The 25,275-nt window shown below is 69.4% G+C and overlaps 2 protein-coding genes across 5 annotated transcripts in view; one reads left to right on the forward strand and one right to left on the reverse strand.

Annotated features, from left to right (window-relative positions):
• Positions 1 to 1,287: 1,287 nt before the first annotated feature.
• Positions 1,288 to 10,294, reverse strand: ZNF467 (zinc finger protein 467). 4 transcript variants are annotated; one of them, XM_067531369.1, is made up of 5 exons: positions 10,146 to 10,294; positions 7,580 to 7,689; positions 6,907 to 7,020; positions 6,074 to 6,190; positions 1,288 to 5,723 (listed from the first exon to the last, which is right to left on the reverse strand). In XM_067531369.1, the coding sequence occupies exons 2-5, from the start codon at positions 7,611 to 7,613 to the stop codon at positions 4,162 to 4,164; spliced, it is 1,827 nt and encodes a 608-aa protein (XP_067387470.1). In that variant the 5' UTR covers positions 7,614 to 7,689; positions 10,146 to 10,294; the 3' UTR covers positions 1,288 to 4,161. The 4 variants fall into 4 exon arrangements, with proteins under 4 accessions (XP_067387470.1, XP_067387468.1, XP_067387469.1 ...); XM_067531367.1 differs by having other exon boundaries at positions 6,865 to 7,020; XM_067531368.1 differs by having other exon boundaries at positions 6,907 to 7,041.
• A 6,222-nt stretch (positions 10,295 to 16,516) lies between these two features.
• The window catches only part of LOC137142135 (SCO-spondin-like), a gene marked incomplete at its 3' end in the record, with an annotated part of 33,103 nt that continues 24,344 nt past the window's right edge, over positions 16,517 to 25,275 (forward strand). Inside the window, exons 1-14 of the mRNA XM_067531363.1 lie at positions 16,517 to 16,639; positions 18,011 to 18,150; positions 18,997 to 19,209; positions 19,514 to 19,596; positions 19,904 to 20,074; positions 20,613 to 20,850; positions 20,994 to 21,003; positions 21,215 to 21,317; positions 21,901 to 22,059; positions 22,473 to 22,558; positions 22,883 to 23,011; positions 23,103 to 23,250; positions 23,848 to 24,088; positions 24,783 to 24,921. Of these exons, the coding sequence (XP_067387464.1) occupies positions 16,517 to 16,639; positions 18,011 to 18,150; positions 18,997 to 19,209; positions 19,514 to 19,596; positions 19,904 to 20,074; positions 20,613 to 20,850; positions 20,994 to 21,003; positions 21,215 to 21,317; positions 21,901 to 22,059; positions 22,473 to 22,558; positions 22,883 to 23,011; positions 23,103 to 23,250; positions 23,848 to 24,088; positions 24,783 to 24,921 (1,983 nt within the window). The remainder of the gene's footprint in view (positions 16,640 to 18,010; positions 18,151 to 18,996; positions 19,210 to 19,513; positions 19,597 to 19,903; positions 20,075 to 20,612; positions 20,851 to 20,993; positions 21,004 to 21,214; positions 21,318 to 21,900; positions 22,060 to 22,472; positions 22,559 to 22,882; positions 23,012 to 23,102; positions 23,251 to 23,847; positions 24,089 to 24,782; positions 24,922 to 25,275) is intronic.

Raw genomic sequence — 25,275 nt, forward strand, 5'->3', positions numbered from 1 at the left:
CTGCCCTCTCCCAAGATGGCCGCCCCGGGCTCTCTCTGTGGGGGGGAGGGTGGCTGCGGGGCCGCTGTGGGGCCAGAGTCGGGGGCAGCTCTCAGACCCAGCCTGCCCCCCAGCCTCCACCCTGCAGGAGCCCCCCAGAGCCGGGCCCATCGCCCAGGGCTCGGAGCAGGGGCCGCGCTGGGAGAAAAGATTTGCCCAATTGGATGCGGGTTCTTCAACCTCCCTCAAAGTTGGCTCCAGGTGGAATAAAGCCACGATCCGGCGCATCCTGCCCCCCGCTAGCTGGGCAGCCCTGCCCTGCCCTGCCCCGGCCCAGACCTCTGCCCCTCGCCCCAGGGGCCGCGTCTCACCTCCCTCCCCGGGCCTGCTGGGTGTGGAGGTGAGGGTGGGGTGGCGCCCGCCCTAAATAACTCGGGATGTACGGGTGGAAAACGCGCCGTGCGGGGCGCAGGAGCCGGGCGAGGAGAGGCATGCCGCAGGAGAGTGCCTGAGACCTGAGGGAAAACATGCAGCCGGCGCTGGAGGAAGATGCCGTGAGGTGGTTTGCGTTAGGAGCGGTGCCAGCTGCTCCGTCCCTCGTCCCCTCGGAGGGCCCGGAACCGACGTAACCGACGGGTTCGCTTGGCCGCCAGACTCGCGTCTCCTCCGCCCTCCAGCACGACGCTGCGCGGCTATGGGAGGAGAAGGGCAGCTTCCTCCGTCGGCCGCGGGAGAGGGGCCGGAGTTCAGGGTCCAGGGAGAGGCCCAGAGAAGTCCTTCCTCCCAGCCACAGAGAGAGGCTCTCTGTGCACGCTGCGTGCCCTACGAACGCCCGGGCTCCGAGCCCGTGGGGCAGGAGCTGGGGGCTGGGTGAGACTCAGGCGTGGAATGAGAGACCCCTGGTCGGGCGTGGGGGCTGCTCACTCAGGTGGGCTAGTGACTCGTTTCCTCGTTAGTCGTGTGGTTTGGCTAACGAGCCCTGACCTATGCAAGGTCACCTGCACCCTAATGGCAGCTGCAGGAGCCCCAAACGTGGGGTGCAGACACCTCCTCTCGGCCCCCAGCCCCACCCAAAGACGGAGAGCGATGCAGCGACTGCAGGGCAGGGAAGGGCAGCGCTACTCCTCCGTGTCTCAAGGTGCACAGATCCAGCACCACGGGTGCTTCGGCTTGGCACCAGACCCGGCCTGGACGTGCCCCTCGATTTTGCTCAGCTTTGTGGTGGGCAGCCCCCCCACCACCCCCCACTGTGGAGTTTTCTTGAGGGAGACTCTGAGCTTTGCTCTCAGTTCCTGGCTCCCCATCGACTCAGTCCCACGCCCGGCCGGTTCCCAGCCATGCCCAGCGCCACCTTTATCCACGGGAGAGCTCACGGCCTGGCTCCCTGCCCCCTGCCGAGGCGTTTGCAGCAGCGGCTGCCCCTGCAGGCTTCAGGGCGTGACCAGGCTGAGCAAGTCAGAGGGGCCGTGTCCCCCGTTCCCCCCTTGCGTGTCTCAGCCGGCTCCGTGGGCAGAGAGCAGCTCCCCCACACAGCCCAGGCCAGGCAGGGCCCCCCCAGCAGGCATGGAGCCGGATGGCTGCCCTCCACTATCTCCAGGACTCCAGGGGAGCAGTGCTGGCCACCTGCTGCAGCCACCCCTCTCCTGACCGGGGAGCTCACCGCCTCATCCTCCCCTCCACCAGCAGATGGGGGGCACCGGACGTGGCACCAGCCCCGTGTCCGCCCCACACAAGGCCTGAAGGGGTGAATTGGGCCAGTGAACCTATAGCCACACCTGGAGAGCCAGAGGGGCTAAAGCTGCTGCTGGAGTCCAGCCAGGGGAGGAGCTGGGCCAGATTCGTAACGCCCGGAAGCGGGCAGCAGAGCGGGGCTGCAGGGCTGCGGTCTGCAGTCATGCCCAGCGAGCAGGCAGCTGTGCTGGGCTAGGGAGCAGCCTACAGCCCCTCCCTGCGAGGAGGGAGTGGAGCCGGTTCACCCACAGAAGGGGGGACCAGAAGCTGTAGGGAGGCGTCTAGGGAGTGAGCAATGTGACCTGAGGGACAGCAGACCACGATTGCTAGGTACAGGGTCCCTGGCCTGGAACCCGGAGCAGGGGTGGGCACTGGGGCAGTGCGGGGTGGGCACTGGGGCAGCGGCACCATCAGGACAGTGCTGAACTGCCTGCGACGCTGTGTGTAAACAGACTTGGGATAACCCCGGCAGGGGAACCCACAGTGACCTGGCCAGTTTCCGAGCCACCCCGAGGAGGCTGGTTTCTAGAGCGAGTGCAGACACCACCAGAGGAGGGTGCAAGGCCTGACAGCTAATCCCCAGGACAGCCAGGCCCGGCAGGGAGTGCGCCATCACAGCCTGCCCGCGTGGAGAGGCTGCCCAGCTGGCCTGGCACCAGGCGCTAGCGGTGCGCGATTTCTGCTGCAGCAGGGCCTGCGTGCCCCGGACAGGGCTCAGGGCCCCACGGAACGAGTAACACAAGGACAGTCCCTCCCCAGCGAGCTCACGGGCTGTCTCCAGCCCCGCTCTGGCTTCATGTCGCCTGTTTAGACGGTTAGCACCCAGGACAGGCACCCAGGCAGTCCTGGGGAGGGGGAGCCAACCAGTTGCCCATGGCAGGCCCATTTGTTGTGCCTATTGGGAGATCCTGGGTCAGGGACAGGGACGAGGGAGAAGCCCACACCGCTCGGGGAGGCTCTGCTCCACCTCCTCTCTGCACCCAGGACTCCCCAGCCTGGGGACGGAGGCGCGAAGAGGCCCCTGCTCAGCTGCCCCCACTAGGTCCCAGGCAGTTTGCAGGAAGAGCAGAGGGGGGCAGTGTCGAGTTGCTGGGGGCTGCAGGGCGGGCTGGGGGAAAGCTCCCTGAATTACCGTGCAGTCTGTGGGGCACGCCTGATGGGGGCTGGAGGAGCTCAGAAGCGGCTGATGCGGGAATGGCGAGTGGTGCAGAATGAATCCGCGCAGACCCAGGGGATAAGGGTGAGTGGGGACAACGTGAGCTCCCGGCCAGCTGTGCGTGGCTAGGAGACGCTGGAGGCGCGCCTGCCGTCGCTGTCAATCAGGCAGGTTCCACGCACAAGACAGAATAACCCTTTGTTTCGCTCCAAAGATACTGGCAGGCACAGAGGGCACTTCTGAACGTGCCCCCTCGGTCCTCCCCGTAACACGAGGGGGCAGCAGGGACCCGCCCCGGGCGACCGGAGAGACCGGCGGGCCATATGGGCCCAGTGTGTTATCACCAGCAGGAGGCAGAACAGCAGCGACAGCTGCACCATGGACCCAAGCAGGTCTCACCTATCGTTCTCCGGCCCAGCCTCCGCTTCCCCCCCTAGAGCTCCTCAGAGACCCCCCCGCTGTGTGGGAAGAAGGGAACACCCGGCTGGCAGCGCTAGCACGGTGAAGGGCTTGAGTGTCACCTTTAATTACAGGGGGGCATTAACGTTCAAAGGCCGCTTTCCTTGGGGGTCTCCTGCTCTGCCACCTCGCTGGAGAACAGCGACCCCCCGAGAGGGTCCTTCCTTCTCCCCACCTCCTGCAAAGTGGCTCCCCCCCGGTTCTTGCTGGAACGGTGCTACGTGCCCTGGCTGGCGTGGAGGGAACCCGTCCATGGCCCCATGTCCTAGAGCCGTTTGTATCACACGCAGCAGGCGGACGCTGGGTGGGCGGAGGCGGGAGGCTGCAGCGCTCGGTGGTCGCCCTGCACATCCCTGCAAGGGCTGGACTGTCTGAGCCCTGGGCACTCGGGGCACGGCTGGGTCAGAAGTGGGTCTCTCTCACGTTCCGTCGGTACGCCGGACAGACAGACAGACAGACAGGCGGGGTGGGGGGCGAGTGGCAGAGCTGTGTGGGTGGGGAGCCCAGGGCAGACACGGCAGCCTGGGGCAAGCAGCGGGGCAGCGGCAGAGCTGAGGATCTGGCGATGTCTGTCTGGCAGGAATGAGGGGCACTGGCAGTGCTGGATGAGCAGGGGCTGGAAGTGCACGGACAGAACTCAAGTGGCGCGGAAGGCCTGGGACGCTCGGAGGAGTTGCAGGGCAGAACCGTCTATGGGCTGGGACACCGCGGGGGGCGAGGGGGCGGCTGCGGGGTGGGGCTGAGGGCTCACCACCTGCCTATGCTTTGTCCAGCTCATGCCAGAGCAACTGGTCCCGCAGTTTCACGAGCCCTGTGAGTCACCCCCCCGCCCGCCCCTAGAGGCCGGCTGCCTGTGGGGCCCAGCTGCTGCCCCGCTCCCCCTGCAGGGGGGCAGCGTGGGTGCGCTCGTGCCGCAGGAGATGGGTCTTCCTGCTGAAGCTCTTGCCGCACTGGGTGCAGATGTAGGGCCGGTGCCCGGTGTGCACGGCCTGGTGCCGGACCAGGTTGGTCTTGGAGCTGAAGTGTTTGCCACACTGGCTGCAGCCGTGGGGGCGGGTGCCGGTGTGCACGGCCTGGTGCCTCCCCAGGTGGGACTTCCTGCTGAAGCCGCGGCCGCACTGCTCGCAGACGTAGGGCCGCTTGCCCGAGTGGGCCTTGGTGTGGGCGATGAGGTTGGGCCGGGAGGTGAAGCTGCGGCCGCACTGGGGGCAGGCGAAGGGGCGCTCGCCGGTGTGGATGCGGCGGTGCCGCGCCAGGTGCTGGCTGTGGGTGAAGCTGCGGGCGCAGTCGGGGCAGGCGAAGGGGCGCTCGCCGGTGTGCGTGCGCTGGTGCGTGGTCAGGTTGGGCTTGTGGCTGAAGCTCTTCTCGCAGTAGGCGCAGGCGTAGGGCTTCAGGCCCATGTGGCTGCGCAGGTGCGCCGTCAGGTGGCGCTTGTCGCTGAAGCCGCGCCCGCACTCGGCGCAGGAGAAGGGCCGCCCCTCCCGGTGCAGCCTCTGGTGCGAGGTCAGGTTCTTCTTCCAGCTGAAGCTCCTGCCGCACTCGGGGCAGGTGAAGGGCTTCTGCCCCGGCGAGGCCCCCGGGGGTGGCGGCGGCGGCATCCCGCCCGGCAGCCTGCAGGAGGCGCTCTTCTCCAGCTCGGCCAGCGCCCCCGGCTCCGGCTCCGGCTCCGCGTGCACGCGCTGGTGCCGCACCAGGTGCTGCTTGTGGGTGAAGCTGCGGGCGCAGGCCCCGCAGGGGTAGGGCCGCTCCCCGGTGTGGATGCGCTGGTGCCGGATCAGGTGCGTCTTCTTGCGGAAGCGCCGGCCGCACTCGGCGCAGGGGAAGGGCCGCTCCCCGGTGTGCGTCTTCTGGTGCGAGCCCAGGTGGATCTTCTGGCTGAAGCAGCGGCCACACTGGGCGCACTGGTAGGGGCGCTCGCCCGTGTGGATGCGCTGGTGCCGCGTCAGATGGGCCTTCTTGCTGAAGCCCTTGCCGCACTGGGCGCAGGGGAAGGGCCGCTCCCCGGCGTGGGTGCGCTGGTGGGCCACCAGGTTGGGCTCCTGGCTGAAGCTGCGGCCGCACTCCCCGCAGGCGAAGGGCCGCTCCCCGGTGTGCACCCGCTGGTGGAGCCGCAGCGTCAGCTTGTCCTTGAAGCGCCGCTCGCACTCGGTGCAGCCGTGCGGCTTCTCGCTCAGGAGCTGCCACTGCTGGAGGGCCAAGCCCGGCAGGTCCCCGTAGCCGCCATACTCCTCCAGGCTCGGCCGCTCCAGCTTGCACGCGGCCAGGTAGCCGGGGGGCCCGTCGGGGCGCAGCAAGCCACCGCCCTGCAGCTGCCCCGACAACAGGGCCTCCGCGCTGAGACCCGCCGGCCACTCCTCGTAGTCCTCCTCCACCTTCACCTTCCGGATGAGCCAGTCATCTGCCCGGGGCGGGGAGAGAGACAGGGTCAGACAGCCCAGCGCCTCGGGTAACCCACCGGAGACACAGAGCCCCCCTCAGCCGCCTGCGCGGGGACCGGCCCACGCCCACCAGTTCCAGCCCTTCCCCCTGCTGAGCGACCGGGGCAGCAGCCGCGGCTCCGCAGCGCTGGGACCTGGGGCGAGCGGAGCCCGGCCAAGTGCTGGGAACGGGGCAAAGCACCAGCCCTCCGTCAGCGGGAGTGGTCCCCTCGCTGGGCGGCCGGGCAGACAGCGCCTCTCGCTGCAGGCCGGGGCCCGCTGGCAGTGGATGGTGTTGGGGAGTTTGCTCGGCTGCTTGGGGGGGTCTCACCTGAGCAGCTGCTCTCGGGGCCCCTTCGTCCTTCCAGACTCCTCTGCTCCCCGCCACCAGGGTGCTGCTTCTCTCGCTCAGCGGGCGGGACACTCTCGGGCTTGGGAACCACGGATCCTGCAAAGGGGGAGAGAGAATCAAGCCCAGACCCTGCCCCTTCCCCCCCACAAACAGCCCGGGAACGGCTGGCTGCGCCTCCCTCCAGCTCCCGAGGGGTTTATAAGGTCGCCCATCACCATGGCAGCTGGGCGCCTGAAGGTCGGCAAATCTTGGCTCTGGCGGCCCAAGGGGAGTTCCACCGCCTCGCCCTACCAACGCCATCCGGGCCCCCCTCGCACGGACAGCAGGGGGGTATCCCCTTGCTGGCAGCACAGATCAGGGAGAATGGCAACCCACGGGCAACCCCGGCCCAAACCAGTAAGGGTTTTATTGGGGCACCCCAACCCCTCACACGCCTTCAACCCGGCCTGGCAGCCAGCGCCTGTCCTGGGGCACCCGCGCCCTGAGCTCTCAGTTCTGTCAGGCATCGGTGCCCGGCTGGTCTCTAGCGCGGCCCCACGGGGACCTGGTAATGCCCGGCGGGCGTGAGAAAGGCTCCGGCTTCCAGCAGGAACGGACGCAAGCCCCGGGCCAAGCACCAAGGACGACAAGTCGTCTGGGCGACGGCTGCGGCTGGGATCCAGCCAGGCCTCCAGCTTGGCGGAGCAACCGCCAGGACCCAATGCTCCTGCTGCTGACACGGCACAAGCACTGGCTGGGCCACGCTGTGTCTCTGTTTGTCCCATGAGCACCTGGAGATTCCCCTTGGTAAAAGAGCCCACGCTCTCGCCGACCTGGGCTGGCGCTGCCAGGGGCCTCCCTTCCCTCTGCCTCGCCCTGAGCCTGGGCGTGAGGCTCTTCCGCTTCCTCACGGTGGGGGACGATCTCGGGTTTGGTGCCTGGGGATCCTGCATGAGACAAAACAGAAACTAACCCTGCTGCGTTCCCAGCCCGCCCGGCCGCTGGCCACCTGCAGGGCAGGCCACACCGCCAGCTGGCTGCGGGCCAGAGCAAACCCCGGCGACCCACAGCTGCGGTGGGGTGTGTTTATCCTCTATGGCCGGGGTCCCTGGGAGGAGTCCTGCGGAGAGAACGCTCCTGCACGGCAGCTGAGGCGCACACCACAGGCCCCGCCTCATTGCAGCCATTAGAGACCCCGGACCCCCTCCCCAGAGCTGGGGTGCTAACCAGCGGGCCCAGGCTGGATTCCCGCAGGGCTCAGTGCCCCTACATTCCCTGCCAGCTGCCACTGGGATCAGGGCCTGACCCTGCGCAGGGGGCTCCGTGGTTGTTACGGCTGCCACGCCCCAGCCCAGTGCCGGCGAAGGGTGGTCTCTGGATGGTCGCTACTTGAGGGCCAGGCTGTGGGTGCTCAATTCACCAGCCTCCGAGGGCACGTAGCTGGCACTCCCAGAGCGTTCCCTGTGCCATCGGGGGCGCGCGCGGACGGCGTGGACTGTGTTTTACCCAGAGCGATCATGGCATCATAATTCTCCCTCATTCTGGTCCTGCCCCACGCCGCTCTGCCACTGCTCCGGAAGGGAACAGACGGTCACGTCCTCATGCCTCGCCGAGACCTGCAACAAGAGCGACCCGCCCATGAGAACCCAGGGCTGAGCCGAGCGGCGTGCGAAGCACGGACGCCCCCGAGAAGGGTCCCCAGCGAACCCCAGGGACTTTGGAAATGTCCCCCGGGGGGGGGGGGGGAACTCCCCTCCAGTGCTGGGGCAGCGTAACAGCCAGGGCTCGGGGCTCAGGGACAAGCTGGGCCAATGCTGCAAGCCTCTGGTGGAAAGTCTGCAGCACTTTCAAACACGTTCGGAGATGGAGATTTCTGTGGCCTCCGGAATGACGCTGAGCAATGCAGCCCAGCCGCACGCTCTGGATTTGGGTGTGCTTCCTGCTCTCCCCACACGCTCCACGTTCAACGTGCTAGAGCATTCTGGAAAGAAACCACAGAACGGCTCTACGGACCTCGTCTGGGGGGACTGCAGGTCTCGGCCGCTGGGGAAGGGCCAAGGGGCAGCTGGGAAGGTGTGGACGATCGGTGCAGTGTGGGGGGAGCACAGCATCTGGACACTTCTGCCGGGTTATTAACTGGGTTCAGAGTTAACCTCCCACTGAGAGGAATGGGACAACGCACACTTCTCCAAGCCCACGTCTCTTAGCTCAGGCAGACGCCAGAGCTCGGCTCACACCGGGGTCAAGCTCTCAGCACTTCATCTGCGGCCATCCGGGCGAGAATCCTTGTGAAGATTGTAAAGCAGGGCTGAGATGCTGGAGCCCAGATTGGCTCGAAGGAGGGACAGTGTGATGGGGGCACACGTGGTGCCTTAGACGGCTGCTTTCACTCTTCGCTCCTGGCTGCTGGTGGCGCCTTTATCACTGAGAGGCAGGAGCTGATCACAGCCACGGTCCCATCTTCTGGGAAGTGAAAACTCTGCCTGGCATTAACCAGAGGGACTGGCCCCCCACCCTGTGTGCAGAGGACAAACAAAACCTGCCTGCTGGGACACCAGCCCGGCGGAGCGATTCCTGCTCTGCTCCCTGCGTGTCCCGTGCCAGGCGGGCTGACCCGTATGGTGTGTCTACACTGCAATAAACCAGGCACCGAATCTCAGACCCGGCTCAGCAGGTTCGGGGCTGCAGGGCTACTGCGCTGCCGTCTAGTTGTTCTGACTCCGGCTCCGGGACCCTCCCGCAGTGCGAAGGTCTGCACGGCTGTCGATGGCCCCGCCGCCCGCCGTGGGCCTGTCGCTGTGGTGCAGACGTGCCCTTAGCGACTCCTTTTTACGCCTGAACCGAGCTGGGGCCGCATCCTTCTCTGGCTCATGCGGTGGGTCTCCAAGGGCAGCGATGGTGGGTGAGGCGGAAGGAGCCAACGGGCCTGTCAGATCCCAGGCAGGGTCCACGGGCCGGGGCTCTGAGCGCACGTGGCCTGGTTACGGCCCGGCCTCCGTGACCGGCCGGTCGCGTGCCAGCCCGCGGCTGTGGAGAGCTGGCGCGCTGCCGACGACGGCTCTGGGGGGGGCACGCGGAGATGGATGTCGCCGGAGGCGGCTACCTCGACCGCTCCCAGCCGGGTTCGGACACGCGGAGGCTGGGTGGCGAAGATGAGGCTGGCCAGACGACCGGCCTGGCATTCCCACCGGGTCTCGGCTAGCCGGGGGAAAGCGCCGTAGCGACCCAACAACCGCGGCTGTACCTCGGGCACAGGGAACGGCTTCTCGGCCGCCTGCGGTGTCCCCGTCACTCACAGGGCGTCCCTGCCGGCCTCACGCCCCACCCCAGACAAGGCAGGAGCAGCACGTGCCCGGGGACCCGCGGCATCGCCTGGGCTCCCTCCGGCTCCTCCCTCCAGCCCAGGATCCCGCACCCGGGACAGGGCTCTCCTGGGAACGGCTCAGCCAGGCTGTTTCCCCTCCGCGGGCGGCAGGGTCTCCGGGCCCCTGCCCATGCAGTCACTGCCCCTGCCCCTCCCGCCTCTTCCTATGCAGCTGCCTCCCCTCCCCCGCCCCGCAGACCCTCCCCCTTCTGCGCAGACCCCTTCCACCCCCGCCCCCCTCCGCCGACTCTCTCCTCCCTCCGGTTCTTCCTCCCCCTCCCCTTCCTGGACAGCGTCCCCTCCCCCTCTGTGCAGCCCTTCCCCCGGATTCCTGCTTCCTCCCCCTCCCCTTCCTGCATCATCTCTCCCCTCCCCCCCCCCCGCTTCTCCCCTCCCCCACCCCCTCGCTCCCGCTGTCTCCCTCCCCCCGCCTGCCCCTCCCCCATCTCCCTCCCTGCACTGCCTGGGTGGTCCCCCCCTCGCCCCCCAATTCCTCCTATTGTTCAGTCCTCCCCCACCCCCCGCGGGCAGGGCCAAGCGGGGGACCCAGGCGTCCGATGCGCCCCCCACCCCCACTGCTCTCACCCGGGCTGCTGCATCCCAGCAGGGGGCAGGATGGGGCTCAGCCCCCCTCGCCCCTCCCCCCGCCGGGCCCTGCGCGCCCATCACCGCGGCCTCGGGCGCCCCTTGCGCGCGCGCTGCTCCTACCTGCGCGGAGCCCCCACGGCCACGCGTGCGCGGCTCGCCACGGGACTGCGCCGGGGGGAGGAGGGCGGGGGTCGGGGTCGCCCCCCAGGCGGGGGCGCGCTGGGGGGGAGCAGCCCGCCGCCAGCCACGAGCCGGGCTCGGAGCGGGGCCGGGCTCGGCGCAGGACGGGCCGGGCACCCTGGGAGCTGTAGTGCGGCGGCGGGGCCCCGCGCGGCCCGGGGCGGGCAGCGGACTACATCTCCCAGCAGCCAGCGGGGCGGACCCCCCCCCCCCGCCAGTCCCCGGCCGGGGTGGAGCGAGCGGGGGGGCGCAGGGGGAGGGGTCCGAGCCCGGGCTCTGCTGCTGCTCCTCTCCCCCCCCCGGCTGAGCCCCTCTGCAGAGCCGCCTGCCCCCCCCCCTCCGCTAGCCCCACGGGGCGGGGGGGGATAGCTCGGGGGCGGGACAGCCGGGGGAGACACACTAAAGAGGGGGTGTGGGGGGGGTCAGCCGGGAACAGCCCTGCAGCCCCAGCACAAAACGGGGGGCCGGGCGGGGCGGGGGTGGGGAGGAGCAGCTGAACCCCACGGCCCGGCCGGACACGAGCGGGGGGCCAGCCTGGGGCCCTGCCTTACCCCACCGGCCTGCGCCCCACCGGCCCCCTTCGCACCCCAGGGCTGCCGAGGGCTCGCTCCGGCTGGCCCGGCCCGTGCCGAGGTGTGAGCTGCTCAGCGCCAGGCGAGGGGACCCGAGAGCACGTGTGGGAAATCGAGGCAGAGGGGGTGTGTGGGGGATCGGCACCTGTATAAGAAAAAGCCCCATAGCGGGACTGTCCCTATCAAACGGGACCTCGGCAGGCCTTCCCCAGCGCGGAGGCAGCTCTGCTCTGCCTGGCTCCGCAGCTGGTCGCTCTCACAGAGAGGATTTGGTCCAATAAAAGGTATCCCCTCCCCCCCGTGTGCTATAGCTGGGTACAGCCCTCAGCCCCATGGGGGCCCTTGCGGGGAGCCCCGGCGTACAGACTCCCCTCCGGGAAGGGATCGAGCGCCGGGCTGGGGGGCTCTGCCACTGGTGTGCAATGGGGAAAACGCCTCCATCCAATCATCGGCCTAACTGGCTGGGGCAAATCACCCCCCAAGCCGGGGGGTTGCCTTGTGTGCTGTGTCAGCTCTGCCCCTGCTCCGCTGTTCTCTCAGGCTGGCCCTTCTGCCAGGATCGGGGCCTGCCCGCCTGAGGCACTGGCTCTGTGACGCTTCCTCCTCGCTTGGACCCAGCAGCAGACAAAGGTTCTTGTCTTACCGGCTCCTCTGTCCTGCCGGCTGCACGGCCTCTCCTTCCTGGGCTGGGCCAGGCTTTGCACCTCCCGATTTCCAGCTCCGGTCCCTGGCCGTTGATTCTGAGCTTGGCCGGAGGCTGCCTGGGTTCGTGCTTCACGGGGGCGAGGGACGGACCCCCCTCGCCGAGCTGCTGGGGTGGAGGACATCGGTTGATGGGTGTGTGGCAGGGCCGAGCTCCGGCGGGGCTGCACTGGTGTCCCATCCCCTCCAGGCCCGGCTGCGCTGCTCGTGGGTCCCAGCAGCTCGTGCTCTGGGGGAGCCTCCGGTGCAATGTGGGTGTCTCCCCCTCCCCGGCTCTCATGCACTAGCCCGATGCTGCTGGGACTTGGTCACAAACACACCAGGGGGATCTTTGGGTTTAAAGTCCCCTTTCCACTGGGCTGCAGACAGTTCCTGGGGACGGCCCTATTTGCCGTGGGCTTTGGGGAAGGCTAGTTTTCCAAACCCTAAACGGGTCCCCTCAGCGCTAGCCCAGAGCGGGGCAGGTGCACAGAGGCGCGGCAGGAGGGCGAGGTGTAGCAATGCCCGTTGCAGAAGGAGGGCGGGCAGCGCTCCTGCTAATCCTTACGGTCGCTCACCAGCCGCGGTTCTCGGGCTGCAGCCAGCTCGTCTGGTGCTGCCAGCAGAGCCAGCCGTCCACAGGGCAGGTCAGCCCCTGGCTGGGAGAGCGCCAGGGAGCCCTGAGCTGGGCCTGGGAGCTCGGCAAGGAGGAAGCCGTGCGCTAGCGGCGCTGCCTTTACAATGAGACACACACGGCACCTGGGTCCTGTCCAGAACTCAGGCATCAGATCCCCCCGGCCACGGGACGGGGAAAAAAGATGGAACCACGTTGTTTGCTCCGTCTTCTGCTTTTGGAATGCCTGCTGCCTCCCCCAGTGTGCTTGTGCGTGCATGTGTGTGTTGTGTTGTGTGCGTGCATGACACACACACACACACACACACAGAATTGTTCCCACTGTCTAGTGAGAAGTATCATTTGGACCACTGTGCCCACCGGACGAATTGGTGGTCTGCCTCCTGTCGCCTCTGCCCCACCCCACCTCCGCTCTGCCCATCCAGCCCCACAACAAATCTGCACACCCTCCCGCCGCACCCCTGCTCCCCCGGCAGCTCCTTCCCCACTCCCAGGCGGAGGGCAGGCGGGGGGACCGGCCCAAGGGGCTTCTCCTCTGCCCCTTGGCAGGCCTGGCCTTGCAGGGAGGGAGAGGAGGGAAGGGAGCCGCTCTGGGCAGCTGGGCTCTTTCTGCTCCCTGCCCCCCATGAGAACAGTGTCAGCTGTTCCCCCCCCCCCCCCCGAAATCCCCCCTGGCTGGGGAGGGGGGGAGAGCGCTGGTGTCTCTGCACCAGCCCTGATTGGCTGCTCTTCCCCGGGAGGCGGGGAAGTGGGGAAGGCAGCCAATCGGAGAGAGGCCCCTTTCCCCTCCCCGGACCATCAGAAAGGCATTAGCGGGGCAGCTTTTGGCCTCACCGTAGCACCGGCTCCAGGGGCCGACGTTGCGTCACCCGCCATCGATGCACAAAGGTTAGCAACCCGGAAACACGCCCCCAAGATTCAGAGCCCCCGTGTGAACCCTCTGCTATCCCTGGGGCGGGGTGGGGTGGAGGGGTGCCGCTCCATCCCTCTCTGTCCCTTCGCTGGCTAGACAGGACAGGCAGCTGCCCCAGTCCCACCCCGTGCCCCCTGCCCCAGCTCCTGTCCCCCGCCTACACCCAGCATTCGCTTACCCCATATGCCCCTCCTTTCCCCTCACCTCCGCCCTCTCTGCCACGCCCCGGTCCCCTGCAACTGCTCCCTGCCGTCTCCCGTTCCTCGGCACCCGCTCAGCGCCCTGCTCCCCAGACAGCCCTGCCCTGCTCTCTTGCTGTGCGGCCAGTTTGCGCACTGGGGTTGCGGGTCTCAGGATATTTGGGAGTTTCTCTTAAAGCCCCAGCCCTGGACTGGGGTGATCTCCGTGAGAATCTCGGCTTTCATAGGGGGAAAGTAACTGTCCAGCCCGCACGGCTGTGGAGCAAAGCTTGGAGACGTGAGCTGGCTGCCCCGACTGGCTCACGCACCAGGGGGCAAAGAAGGGACCCCACATTGACCATTTCTTACCAATCTTCTGATTTCGGGGGCCTGCCTCGTGGTTTTTGAACATTTGGGGTGGTGATACCATTGACCCGTCACCCTCTCTGCTGCCCAGCCCCTCCCATTCCCGGCCTGGCCCTCCCACGGTCACGTCTTCCCTGCGAGCCATGTGGCATCTGCTGGGAAGCGAGGAGGCGGTGGTCCGCGTTGCCGAGGGCTGTCTGTGCTTCTCCTGCCGTTTTGGGGAAGGGCCAGACTTGGGGAGGTGAAGGCAGAAATCAGAAATTCACGAGAGCCCCTAAAAACCCCACACAAGCAAATGGTGCGAGACGCCTGCTCAGAGCGTGGGAGCCAGCGACGCGGGGCCATGCGGGTGTCTGTGTGCAGCCCCCGGCACCCCAGGGCCCGATTTGTGAGTGAGATGAGACCTCTGGCTGCTTCCGCAATGGACACAAGAAATCCCCGCAGCCATTCGCCCGCCTTCACATGGCAAAGGGGCGAGCGGTTCTCAGTCACCGAGGGGCCCTGGGAATCAGAGAACAGTCAGCATGCAGCGTGTCGCAGTCACACCCCCTCTCTGTGCCTGGCCCCCCGTTCCACCCACCCCCGCCCCCAAACACACGCATGGTGGGCAAGAGTTGCCCCGGGCTGGTTTTTAAGAGGCCGGGCTGGTTTCTGCACTGCCTGGCTGGCTGTCAGATTTCATGTGCCCGGCTCGGTTCGCTCGGGTCACGTTGGCGCTTTCCAGCCCCAGCCCCGGGACGTAAGAAAAACGACAGAGCAGCATCAAAACGCGCAGCCGGTCGGGTGTGCACGCGATGCTGCACTGGGCCAGCTCAGCAATGACCAGCATCGGCACGCCAGGACCCTTTGGCTGGGGTGGGCAGAGCAAGGGTCACTACCCGGTTTCTGGTGGGGAGGGTGGGTGGCCGGCGGCTGGTTTTTGGTGAGGGCCAGGGTGGCTAGTGGCGGGTTTTTGGTGGAGATGGGGGTGGCCAGCGGCCAGCTTTTCTGCCTCTCGGAGGTGCCGAGAGCGGGACCGGTGGAGGGCAGCTCTGCACCCAGCGGGGAGGCTCGGGGCAGGATGCCGAGGGGATCTCAGGGTGCCATGTCCCGGAGGGATCTTGCTGAGAACTGGGCCCCGAGGGTTGTGTAGGCAGCGAGAGGGAACGCTGCCCTGCCCAGCGAACCTTGCAGTGTGCAGATCTGGGTGCCGGGGCAGGAGAGATGGGAGCGGAAGGAAGGGGGCTAGGCCGGGGGGTGGAGAGATGGGAGGTGAGCAGTGGGGGGGCCCATTAATACTGCTCAGCAGGAATACCCGCAGATGATCCCCTCCTCAGCACGGAAGTGGCATTGCAGGGCAAGGAGCAGAGCCACCCCTGTGCTTCGCAGTGCCTCTCCCTGTCCCGAGTTGCTTCCAGTCTCAGCTAATAGACCAGGCACTGAGACAGGGCCTGGGCAGCCGGGGATGGGTGGACACAAGGGAGGCTGCTCCCAGTGGAGAATTACTTACAAGGAGTCGAAGGAGCCCAGGAAGTGCCGGATTGAAGCCGGCCAGGCGCCCCCCCAGCTCAGCACCCCTCTCCAACGCTGGCCAGGAGCAGCTGCTCCCAAGGCAGGTGCAGGAAACCCTGCAGTGGGCAAACACGGGCTGGCCCGTCCTGCGGGGAGCCCCTGGGAAGACCAGGGTTGAGGGGGGCAGCAGAGCTGTGTGTGCGAACCCAGCCCCGGTGTAGCGCGGGGGCTGGGACGGAGGGATCTCGCCAGCGCGGCCCGTGTCTGGGGAAGCACAGCTTTGGGGTGAGCCCTGTGTGACCCAGACCTTTCGCCAGGGGACCTGGGGAGTGAGGTCTGGATGGGGGGACACATGCTCTGATTCTGTCCTCAGCCCAGGAGTCGGGGGCTGCGGGGTGGGGCCGGGGGCAGCGACCTGGGCCGGGCCTCGCACATTCTTTGTGGGAAGGAGGCTGAGCCCAGGACGTGCGGATCAGGCAGATCCGGGTCCGTCTGGGGCTGCTGACGGGGAAGCCAGCGGGGGCTGAGAGCTCACAAAAGCAGCGTCCAGCCCCGCGGCTGGGAAATCCCCGCGGCCACATCCTAGTTACACAGCCGAGCCCTCCTTCGGGCGGGCGGGCCTGGAGAGCCCCGCAGGCCGTACCAGTCAGCTCCGCGCCCCCCAACCCTCCCCGGGGGGAGCAGGGTTTCACAGAGATCTGGCAGAATGGGGGTGGGGCGTCCCGTCCGTCCCTGGGAGGCAGCACGGCCTGGTGGTTAGAGCAAGGGACTCCGGGGTCCTATTGGCAGCTCAGTGGCTGATCACCGAGTGACCTTGGGGGAGTCAATGTCCCCCTGTGCCTCGGTTTCCCTATGTGTGAGGTGGGTGGGAGCCTGGGGGGCTCCGTATTCGCCAAGGGGTTTGTGCGACAGGCTATTACCCTGGCTTTCCCTGGCGCCCCTCGCCAGTGCCCCCCACCCTCCCGAGCTGCCGCGCTGCATGCTGGGAGGTGCAGTCAGGCCCAGGGCATGGCTGGTCCCTGCACCCTTCCCCAGGGCCGTGCCCAGCGCCGGGGCTCCCGCCCTGCCCCGGAGACAAGTTGCCGGCTGGGTCCATCTCACCGCTGTGACCGTCCCCAGTTCTCTGCTTGGTGCAGCCTGTCCCCCTCTCTGTCCCCCCCGTCCCCTGCCCTCTCGGGGGTCACACGCCTCAGACAGTGACAGGGCGTCATCGGCGGCGCCAGCCACACCCCACAGTGCCAGGCGCCTGGTGCCCCCGCCAGAGACGCGGGGTGCAGGGCTCGGTGCCCCCCAAGCCAGAGGCAGCTCAGGGTTTCGGCGTGTGTCCCGGGAAGCACCAGGCCGTCTGTGCCCCTGGGGGAGGGCGGGGGCTGGGGCGGGGGCTGAGGCTGGGACTTTCCGTCTGAGTGGGCAGAGCGAATGCATGCCGCCGCAGCTGCCTTCCCCGGGGCATTCTCCAATCCACGGCTCCTCAGATGGCGCCGAGTCCGGCTAAGCCGGCGGCATATAAAGCCCTCCCCCCGGGACTGCTGCTGCCCCACTGCAGAGGGGACGAGCGACCCAGAGACGCGGCCCTAGCTGCAGGGAGGCAGACCCAGGTGAGAGCGCCGGGGCTTTGGGACGCCAGGAGAGCTCAGGTGAGGGGGTTCCGTGGGTGGGAGGGTCCTGGGGGGGTCGGAGCAGGTAGGGCAGGAAAATCCTGGGGATCCTCCAGCCAAGCCCCCTCCCCACCCTGGAAAAGCGTCTCTGAGGCAAGGCGTGTGCGACCCCCACGCGCCAGCCCATCTCTCCTCCTGCCCGGCACGGCCGGTGTCCCTGCCCGCCCCAGCGGGAGCCCCAGTCTGGATCCCTCCTCCCTGTGCCCGGCTGGGACTCGGCTCAAAGGAAGCCGGCCCCTAGGGGAGCCCCATAGCAGGTAGGGCTGGGCAGGAGGGTTTCTAGCCTCTTGAAGCCATGCTCTGGAACGTCGCTGGGGATGTCCTTCTTAGTCACGTACGTCTCTAGTCAAATCCTTCTTTGAATCCACCGCAGCGCTTGGCCTCAGTGTAATCCTGTGGCAGGGGGTTCCAAAGGTTAACTGTAACGGGAGGCTCTAGGACGGGAGCTGGCAGGGGAAGCCCCTGTCTAGAGCCCGTTGGGTAGTGGAATATTCTCCACTGCTGGGTGGAAGCCAGCAGGGCCTGTCCCATTCTGGGGCTTCCTCAGTAAAGAGGGGCTGACCCCTCTGACGCCTGGTGCCCCAGTGGAGGGCGGCGGCTCTGAAACGGGCAGCGAGAGGCTGTATAAATGCACTGGCTTGCCAGCAGTTTGCCCGGCTGCCAAGGCCTGTGTGTGGGCAGGTCGTCAGGGCAGCTGGGCGTGTGATTTCCAGCTCGGGCCGACGTCGGCCCACTCGAGCATGCACGCTGAAAACGGGGGCTGCAGCGGCCCAGCTAGCCACCGGAGCAGGTACCCAGCGGGACGGGCAGGCTTGTAGCTGGGGGGCTGGCCTCTGTCTGCCCCTGCTGGGAATCGCACGCCTCCCCCTGTGCGATGCAGAGCCTCCCGCGTGTGACCCTTGCCGACACCTGGGAGTCGCCGGTCTCTGGCGGGAGAAACCCCCTTTGCATTCACCTCCCGCCGGGTGTCTCTGAGCCGGGCTGTCCAGGGGAGTGCGCGTGGCCCCGGCGGCTGAGGGGCGGACGCTGGCCGGGCTGGTGCAGAGGTGTGCATGGTCGGCTTGTCCGGGAGCGGAAACGCTCGCCCGTGACAGTCGCAGCCCACGAATAACCGAGACAATAACGCAGCGGCCTGGGCGCTGAAATGCCCCCGTGTCAATCCTGAGTAACAAACCCGCCGGGAGAAGCCTGGGCCGCGCCCCGTGGAGCCCAGCTCGGTTTGCTGTGATCTCTGACCCCTCCCAGAGCTGCTCCGCCGAGCGGGGGTGTCTGGGCTAACCCTGCACTCGGTGACACTTTCTGTCTCCCCAGGGCTGGGCCCAGGGCCGGCGAAATCGGCTGCAGGCCATGCCGGGCCCAGCACGGCCCAGGGGCCTTTGCCATCGCGCCGCGGAGCTGCTGGAGCTGCTGGTCTGGCTTTCGCTCTGGGTGCGGGCGGCGCCGGCTGACGGGTAAGGACCTGCCTCCCGTCACGCTGGGGTCTTCCACCAACAGCCAGCCCCCGAGCTGCCCCCCCGCCCTGCCGGCCCTGCCCCAGCCTTGTCCGGGCGGTGACCCTTTCCCCCGGCCAGATGCTCTCGCGCCCCCCCTTCGCGGTGCCTGGGCCGCTGGCTGCGCCTGTGCCCGTGGTGATTTCCAGCTGCGCCCCTGGGCACCGCCCGGCCGTCCTGCTGCAGCGGGGTAGCCGGGAGCCGCTTTAGCCAGGCCGGCCCCGCTCCAGGGACCGTGGGCAGAGCCCTATTGATGGGGGGGGCCCGATTTCTGCTAACACCCCTCGGGATAGAGGGCTGGGGCAGTGCCAGGGGCAGGGTGAGGGTTAGGTTGGGGGGCCCCCTCCTCTGCTGCTCCAGCCAGCGCCTCTCAGCTGGGCTCCCCCCCAGCCCCCGACTCCAGCCAGCCCCAATGCCTCACGGCTCCTCGAGGGCTTTTTATGGGCGTCCTCCCCCACCGGTGGGAAACACGGCCCTGCACCACCCCTTCCACGCGGGCCCCGCAGCCTCCGCTGCTCGGGCAGGGGCTGGGCAGGGCTGGACAATCCACAGCAGCCCCCCCCCCTCCCGTGAGTCCGATGAGAGCGCTGGCTGGGGGGGCTGGGCTGGGGGGCCCGAACCCCGCACTGCTGGGGTGGGGGAGCCAGGCTCAGCGCAGGGCCTGGATCGGGTCAGAACTTCCCCCAAGTGCCCTGGGTTTGGCTCCGGGCTGGCAGGCTGAGGTCTGGGCTCACACTCCGGGTGGGGGGGCAGACGCCTGGGTCCAGGGCTCTGTCGAGGGGGGGCTCAGCGGCTGTGCTGTGGCAGGCGCTGGTGCGAGCGGACGGTGCAGGTGCTGGAGGAGGAGGTGCTGAGCCCCCGGCGGGAGCAGGCGGTGCCCTGCGCGGAGATGTACCACTACAGCCTGGCCGGCTGGCGCATCGACCCGGAGAGGACACGCCAGGCCCACGGCGGGGACCAGGGCATTGCCGACCACTACAGCCAGGCCGGGCCCCCCGGCGCCCTGTGCTACATCTACAAGTGAGTGCGGCCGGACCGGGCCAGCGCCGCGGGGGGCACCCGGGCCAAGGGGAGCGGCCAGCGGGGGCGGGGAGGAGATGCTGGGGATCAAGAGGGGAATTGGGGGGGCCAGCAAGAAACCAAAGGATGTTCAGCCCGGGGTGACTCCCACAGCACCACCCGTCTCTGTGCCCCCCTCCTTTCTCTGTGCCCCCCACCCCATCTCTGTGCCCCCGTGTCTGTGCCCCCGTCCCGTCTCTGTGCCCCCATCTCTGTCTCTGTGCCCCCGTCCCGTCTCTGACGGCGCCTCTCCCCTGCCCGGCAGGCCCCCGGACACAAGGCCCGTGGCGTGGAACCGCACGGAGCGAGCCTGCTGCGAGGGCTGGAGGGGACCCCACTGCACGGAGGGTGAGCCGGGCACAGGGCGAGGGGCCGGGTTCGGGGGGAGCCGCAGGCTGGGCTGCCCGGCGCAACGCCTTGGCCGTCAGCCCCCGTCCGCGCTGCCCCACCCCTGCAGGGAGCCCTGCACCCGGGTTGGGGAGCTGCCCCGGGCTCTGATGCCTCTGTGGCCACAGGAGCCGTTCGGCCACGTGGGGGGATCGGGGGTTTTGGAGGGCGGGGGGTGCCCTGATGGAGGGTAACCCCAGGCCCTGGGGCAGGGCAGGGGCCCGGCTTCGTTCCCCGCCCCTGACCGGTGCCCGTGGCCGTCCCGCAGGCGAGGGCTTCCTGGGGCACTGTTTCTCCACGGGGCAGTGCCAGGAGCGCCCGGGCCCCCGGAACCAGTCGCTGCTGAGCATGGCCAAGTGTTGCCGCCGCCCGTGGGGCCGCAGCTGGAAGAACGCCTCCGCCCCGCTCTGCCTCCGCTGCCCCTTCCCGCCCCTGCCAGGCGAGTGCTGGCCCGGGGGGGGGGGGACCCCTGGGCCACGTGCTCCTCCGGCTGCCACCTGCCATCGCCCACGCCGCTGAGATCGGGTCTGGCTGCGCTCACCCTAGGGCAGTGCCCCCGGCCCGTCTGTGGGGCCACAGCTCCCCGTGGGGCGCCACAGCCGCAGCCCCTGGGGGATGGCAGCTCCCAGCATGCCTTGCTCCCTCCGTCGTGCTCTCCGTGACCCCCTCCTCGCACCCAGATCCCCTCCCACCCCCCCGCCTGGGTAGCAGCCACCCTCCGGAAAGACCCCACGGCGGCCTGGCCAGGTCTGGCGCCCGGCCCTGGGCAGCTGAGCTCTGACCCACCCACCCAGGGGGGCGAGCCTGAGACCCCCACGTCAGCCCTCACAGACGCCGGTTACCGGGCTGCCCCCAGCCCAGGCTTCACCCCCCCGCCCCCCGGCAAGCCACAGCGGGTCCTCGGGGCGGCAGCTCTGGTGGGTGTCGCCGGTCCCCGGCCTGCCCGCTGGCTGATCGGTCCCCCTCTTCCTCCGCAGGTGACCTGCCGGCCCCCTTCCTCCTCCGGCCTTCGCCCCCCACGGCCCTGCTGGGCCTGCCCCGGCATCGCTCCCACCTCTTCGCCACCTGCGCCACCTGGGCCGGCTTCCACTACCGCAGCTTCGACGGGAAACACTTCCACTTCCGCGGGGACTGCACCTACAGCCTGGCCGCTGCCGCCGACGGCACCTGGGCCGTGTCCATCTCCTCCGGCCGCGGGGCTTGCGCCCCCCCTGGGCACTGCCACAGGGTGCGGGGGCCAGCCGACGCCTCGGGGGGGGGGACGGGAAGGGGAGAGAGAAGCAGAGAGAGTGGGCGGGGGGCGGAGGGGGCACCCGGGGAGCCCTGGGTGCAGACCGGCTGGGAAGGGGCCGGTGGAGTTCCCCACCCGTCTGCTCCGGGGAGCGTCCGGCCTCCCAGGTGGAGAATTTCAGCCAGTTCCGCGTGGCCCGAGCCCAGCCGCGTCTCCTGGGGGGTAGCCAGTCTGCACTGGGAGCCAGCGCGCGATGGAGACTCTGCCGCCGCCACGGGCAGCTGGTCCCAGGGGCTCATCCCTGCGCCCCAGAGCAGCCGTCTCACTCGCTCGTTGCTCCCCCGGCAGGATCTGCGCATGATGTTCGGGCTGGACGTGGTCCTGGCCCAGGGCCGAAACGTCTCTGTGAACGGGGCCGTGGTGCCGGAGGGGGAACCGCTCCTGCAGGACGGTGAGGGGGACCGAGGGAACGCCACCGTGCCGGCAGCACCCAGAGCTCCAGGGCTTCTGACCTGCCCACTGTGCCAGCCGCCTTGCCGGCTCCAGCTCCTGGCCGAGCCCCGGATGCCCCTGTGTCCTGGGCTCCCAGGAGTCTCCGGGCGCTGGGCACGTCGCTCCCCTGACACCCGCCGGGTCGGCCCGTGTCCCGCTCACGGGGAGAGCGGGTGGCAGGACCTGGAGAGCAGCGAGCGCCGCGAGCGGGACTGGGGGAGTGGGCGCCGTGCTGGGCGGAAGGGGGCGTGGGAACGGCCAGCATGGCCGGGGAGGGGCTGCTGGAGCCATTGGGGGGGCTAGGAGGGACGGGAGGGAACCGGGACACACCTAGGCCAGGCCCGGGCAGACCCTCCATGGCTCAGGGCTCCGTCCAGCCCACCCGGGGAGGATCCCCCCGCTGGCTCCATCTTCCTGGCAGGGACTCGCCTGAGACGCAGCCCATGTTCCCTCTGCTCAGCCCCGCCCCGTCTCTGGGCCCCCATCAGCTGCCGGGGGGGGCAGGTACGTGGCTCTGCTGAGCTCCCCCCTCCGCCCCGCAGGGATCAGCGTCAGGTGGCTCGGAGACTTCGTCTTCGTGGAGAGCGGGCTGGGCGTGCGGGTGAAGGGCGACGGGCGCGGCACGGTCTACGTCAGCGTCAGCGGGGAGCTGCGGGGCGGCACGCGTGGGCTCTGCGGCCTCTACAACGACGACCCTGCCGGTGAGTGAGCAACGCGCCCGGTCCCGGCTGGGAGCGCCTGCCCCCACGGCGCTCGGCACCCCCGCCCCGAGGCGAGCCCCTCCTGCTGGGGCCATGGGGCGCTCCCAGCCCCTGCGTCCCAGGATCCGGGCCCAGCAGGATCCCGTCTGCCACCCTTCAGGTGCTCGCTGCAGAGGGACGGGAGGCTCCTTGCACCCCGGGCTCATCTCTGCTGCTCCTGCCCGTGTCTTGGTGCCAGTGCCCCAGGGGTATTTAACCCCCCTGACCAGGCCCTTCTGCGGCCCAGGCGTCTCCCCGGGGGCGGAGCAGGGAGCAGAGGCGCTCACGGCCCCGGCGCGGCTGCCTGGGGGGTTCCCTTTCCCCGCATCCCCTCCCAGCCCTCTGCCCCGCACCCAGCCCGCTTTGCCTTGCAGACGACTTCCTGCGCGTGGGAGGGGACCTGGCCACCTCTGCCGCCAGCTTCGGCAATTCCTGGAGGATCCCCGATGCCAGCCCAGAGGTACCTGGGGCGGGGGGGGGGGCTCCATCTCCAGGACCAGGTGCCCCTGTTGCAGTCACTTCCCACACCCCAGAGAGGGGGAAGGGGTGACACCCCCCGTGGGGCTCCTGCCCCCCAGTGCAGCGTGTTCCTGACCCTGCCAGGAGCGACCCTGGGGCCCTTGCGGCAGCCGGCACCGTAGCAATGCAAGAGGGAGCACCGGGCGGCACGGGGTGCGGTGTGGGTGCTCTCCCCCCAGGCAGTGCAGACCCCGGGGGGCTGTGGGGGGCACTGGGCCGCTGGCCGGGTAGAACTGATGGGGGTTTCCGCTCTGCCCGGCTGCAGCTCCCGTGCCAGGACGCGGCGGAGGCGGGACCCAGCTGCGAGGCCGGGGAGGCGAGCGCCGTGCGGCCGGAGGCCGAGGCCGTGTGCCGGAAGCTGCTGGCCAGTCCCTTCAGCCGGTGCCACGCCCAGGTCAGGGGCTGGCGGTGTCAGCTCCCCGGGGAGCTCTGGGGGCCGCCGCGCCCCCCACTGCCGCCCGCTGACGCAGCCTCTCTCCCGGCAGGTGGACCCGGGCGGGTTCTTCGAGGCCTGCCTGTCGGCCTACTGCGGGCAGGGGGGCGCGGGGGCCGTCTGCGACACCTTCGCCGGCTACGCCCGGGAGTGCGCGCAGCAGCAGCTCTACCTCGACTGGAGGCGGCCCGGCTTCTGCGGTAGGGCTCGGGGGCGGCCACGTGCTCCCACTGCCGGCAGCGCCCCAGCCAGGCCTGCTCCGGGGCCCCTGCCCCCCTGCCCTCGCCCCTGCACACCCGCACCCCACCTGCCATGGTGCTCGCCCCCCCACTGGCCCCACGCCCTGCCCCTCGCACCCGTCTCCGATCCAGCCCCCCATGCGCCCACTCTCCTGCCCGCCCCCCACTGGCACATTCGTGCCCTCCCCCCACTCTCCGGAGACGCTCAGTCTCCCGGGCGGGCGGCCTGTGCACGCCCCGGGCTGGAAGGGCCTGGTGTGCGTGCAGGAGGCAGCAAATGGCGCGGCCCTGCGGGGGCGGGGCCCGTGGATAAGAGACCTACTACCGCTGTCAGCGGGGAGGAGCGCCTCCAGCTCGGGCGCTGGGTGAGGAGCCGCAGCCCCGGGGTTCTCACGGCGTCTCCGCCAGGGTGCTCTGCCACGGGCGGGGCCGCGTCCCCGGGGCGGATGTGCTCCCTGGGAGGTGACGCCGACGGCTGGCCCCCGGGCGCCCATGCCCTGCCGGCTGCCAGCCCGGGGCCAGCCCCGCCGTCCTGAGGCGCCCCGTGTGTCCCGGCAGAGAAGCGGTGCGGCCAGGGCAAGCGGTACTCGGACTGCGTGTCCTCCTGCCCGGCCAGCTGTGCCGCCGTGGGCAGCGGCGAAGAGGGGCGCTGCCGGGAGGAGTGCGTGAGCGGCTGCGAGTGCCCGCCGGGCCTCTACCTGGAGGGGGGGGCCTGCGTCCCCGAGGGCGACTGCCCCTGCTACCACCGCCGCCAGAAGTACGCCCCGGGGCAGGCCATCCGGCAGCGCTGCAACCAATGGTGAGGGCCCGGCGGGGAGCGGCTGGGAGGGCAGCCGGGAGCCCGTGTGGGCACGGGAGAGGCAGAGCCCCTGGCCCGGCTCGTCCCTTCCCTCCGCCCGGGCTGTGCCCCGCAGGCCCCTCGGTGCTGGCGTGGGGCAGATGCTTCCCCTCATGGCTCAGCACCCCCGTTCACACCGCGCCCCGTGGGGAGGAAAGCCCTGTGGGGAGCAGAGAGGGGGGGCAGGAATCTTCTCCTGAGGCCCCCCCAGCCCCAGCTGCTGCACCCCACTTCCCCCGGCTCGGGATGGGGGGCTCTCAGCCTTTCCTATCCCGCGCTGCCCCGGCTGCCAGCTCCTCGCCCCAGCAGCTTTGGGGTCATTCCCTCCAGTGTCCGAGGAGACCCGCGGGGGCTCGGGGCCGGCGGGACTGAGCCAAGTTACTTGGGCGGGAGCAGAGAGGCGGGTGGGAGCTGCTGGAGACCCCTGGGTGGGACCCCCCGGCTGAGCCCCACCAGGGTAGAGACTGGGGGGTCCCTGTGGCGGGCGGTCTCCCAGAGATGCCCAGCGGGCCCCGGTACCAGCAGCAGCGTCCCCAGAGGGCGTGCCGCGGCCCGGTGTATGGCAGGGGGCCCCCGGAGCGGCTGGGGGCTCAGACAGCCGGCATGACCCTGTGCCCCCCCTCTCACCTGGCCCCCCGGTCTCCTGCCCCCTCAGCACGTGCCGGGGCGGGCGCTGGGACTGCTCGCAGGACAAGTGCTGGGCCGAGTGTGCCGTGATCGGGGACCCGCACTACGTGACCTTCGACCAGAAGCGCTACTCCTTCCACGGGATCTGCGAGTACACCCTGGTGCAGGTGAGGGGCCAGGCCGGGCCGGGGCCCTGGGAGCTCCTGGGGGCCTGGGAGAGCTGGGGTGCCAGGGGGGGGGTGCAGGAAGGGAATCCCAAGGCATGAGGGGGGCGAAGGATGGGCAATGGAGCCTCCCCCCTTCACCGCACCGCTTCACTCCAGCACTGGGGCAATTCCTGAGAGACCCTACAATAACAAACCGGTGCAGAGCCCTTCGCCAACAAGCCAGCCCGCGCAGGCAGCACCCCGGAGTGGAGAGCGAGGGGCAGGTCCCTTCCCCCTCTGCGTGTGGGAGGGAAGCACCGGGGAGCCTCCCTGGGGCCGCGCCGCTGGCCCTCACCAGCTGGGTGACCCTCGCCC

The sequence above is a fragment of the Emydura macquarii genome, unplaced genomic scaffold (assembly GCF_026122565.2).
Source record: "Emydura macquarii macquarii isolate MOO-44397 ecotype Brisbane River unplaced genomic scaffold, CSIRO-AGI_Emac_v2 contig_3174, whole genome shotgun sequence".
In the NCBI taxonomy this organism is placed as follows: domain Eukaryota; kingdom Metazoa; phylum Chordata; order Testudines; family Chelidae; genus Emydura; species Emydura macquarii.

What these genes read in the sequence shown, in the direction of transcription:
- ZNF467 (XM_067531366.1), bottom strand. Translation starts at nt 7,613, where the DNA reads ATGAGGGAGAATTATGATGCCATGATCGCTCTGG. An exon ending in TTACCAAGGGGAATCTCCAG is followed by an intron (nt 6,191 to 6,864) that starts GTGCTCATGGGA and finishes CCCCCTTTGCAG; the next exon opens with GATCCGTGGTTCCCAAGCCC. An exon ending in CCCCGAGAGCAGCTGCTCAG is followed by an intron (nt 5,724 to 6,073) that starts GTGAGACCCCCC and finishes CGCCCCGGGCAG; the next exon opens with ATGACTGGCTCATCCGGAAG.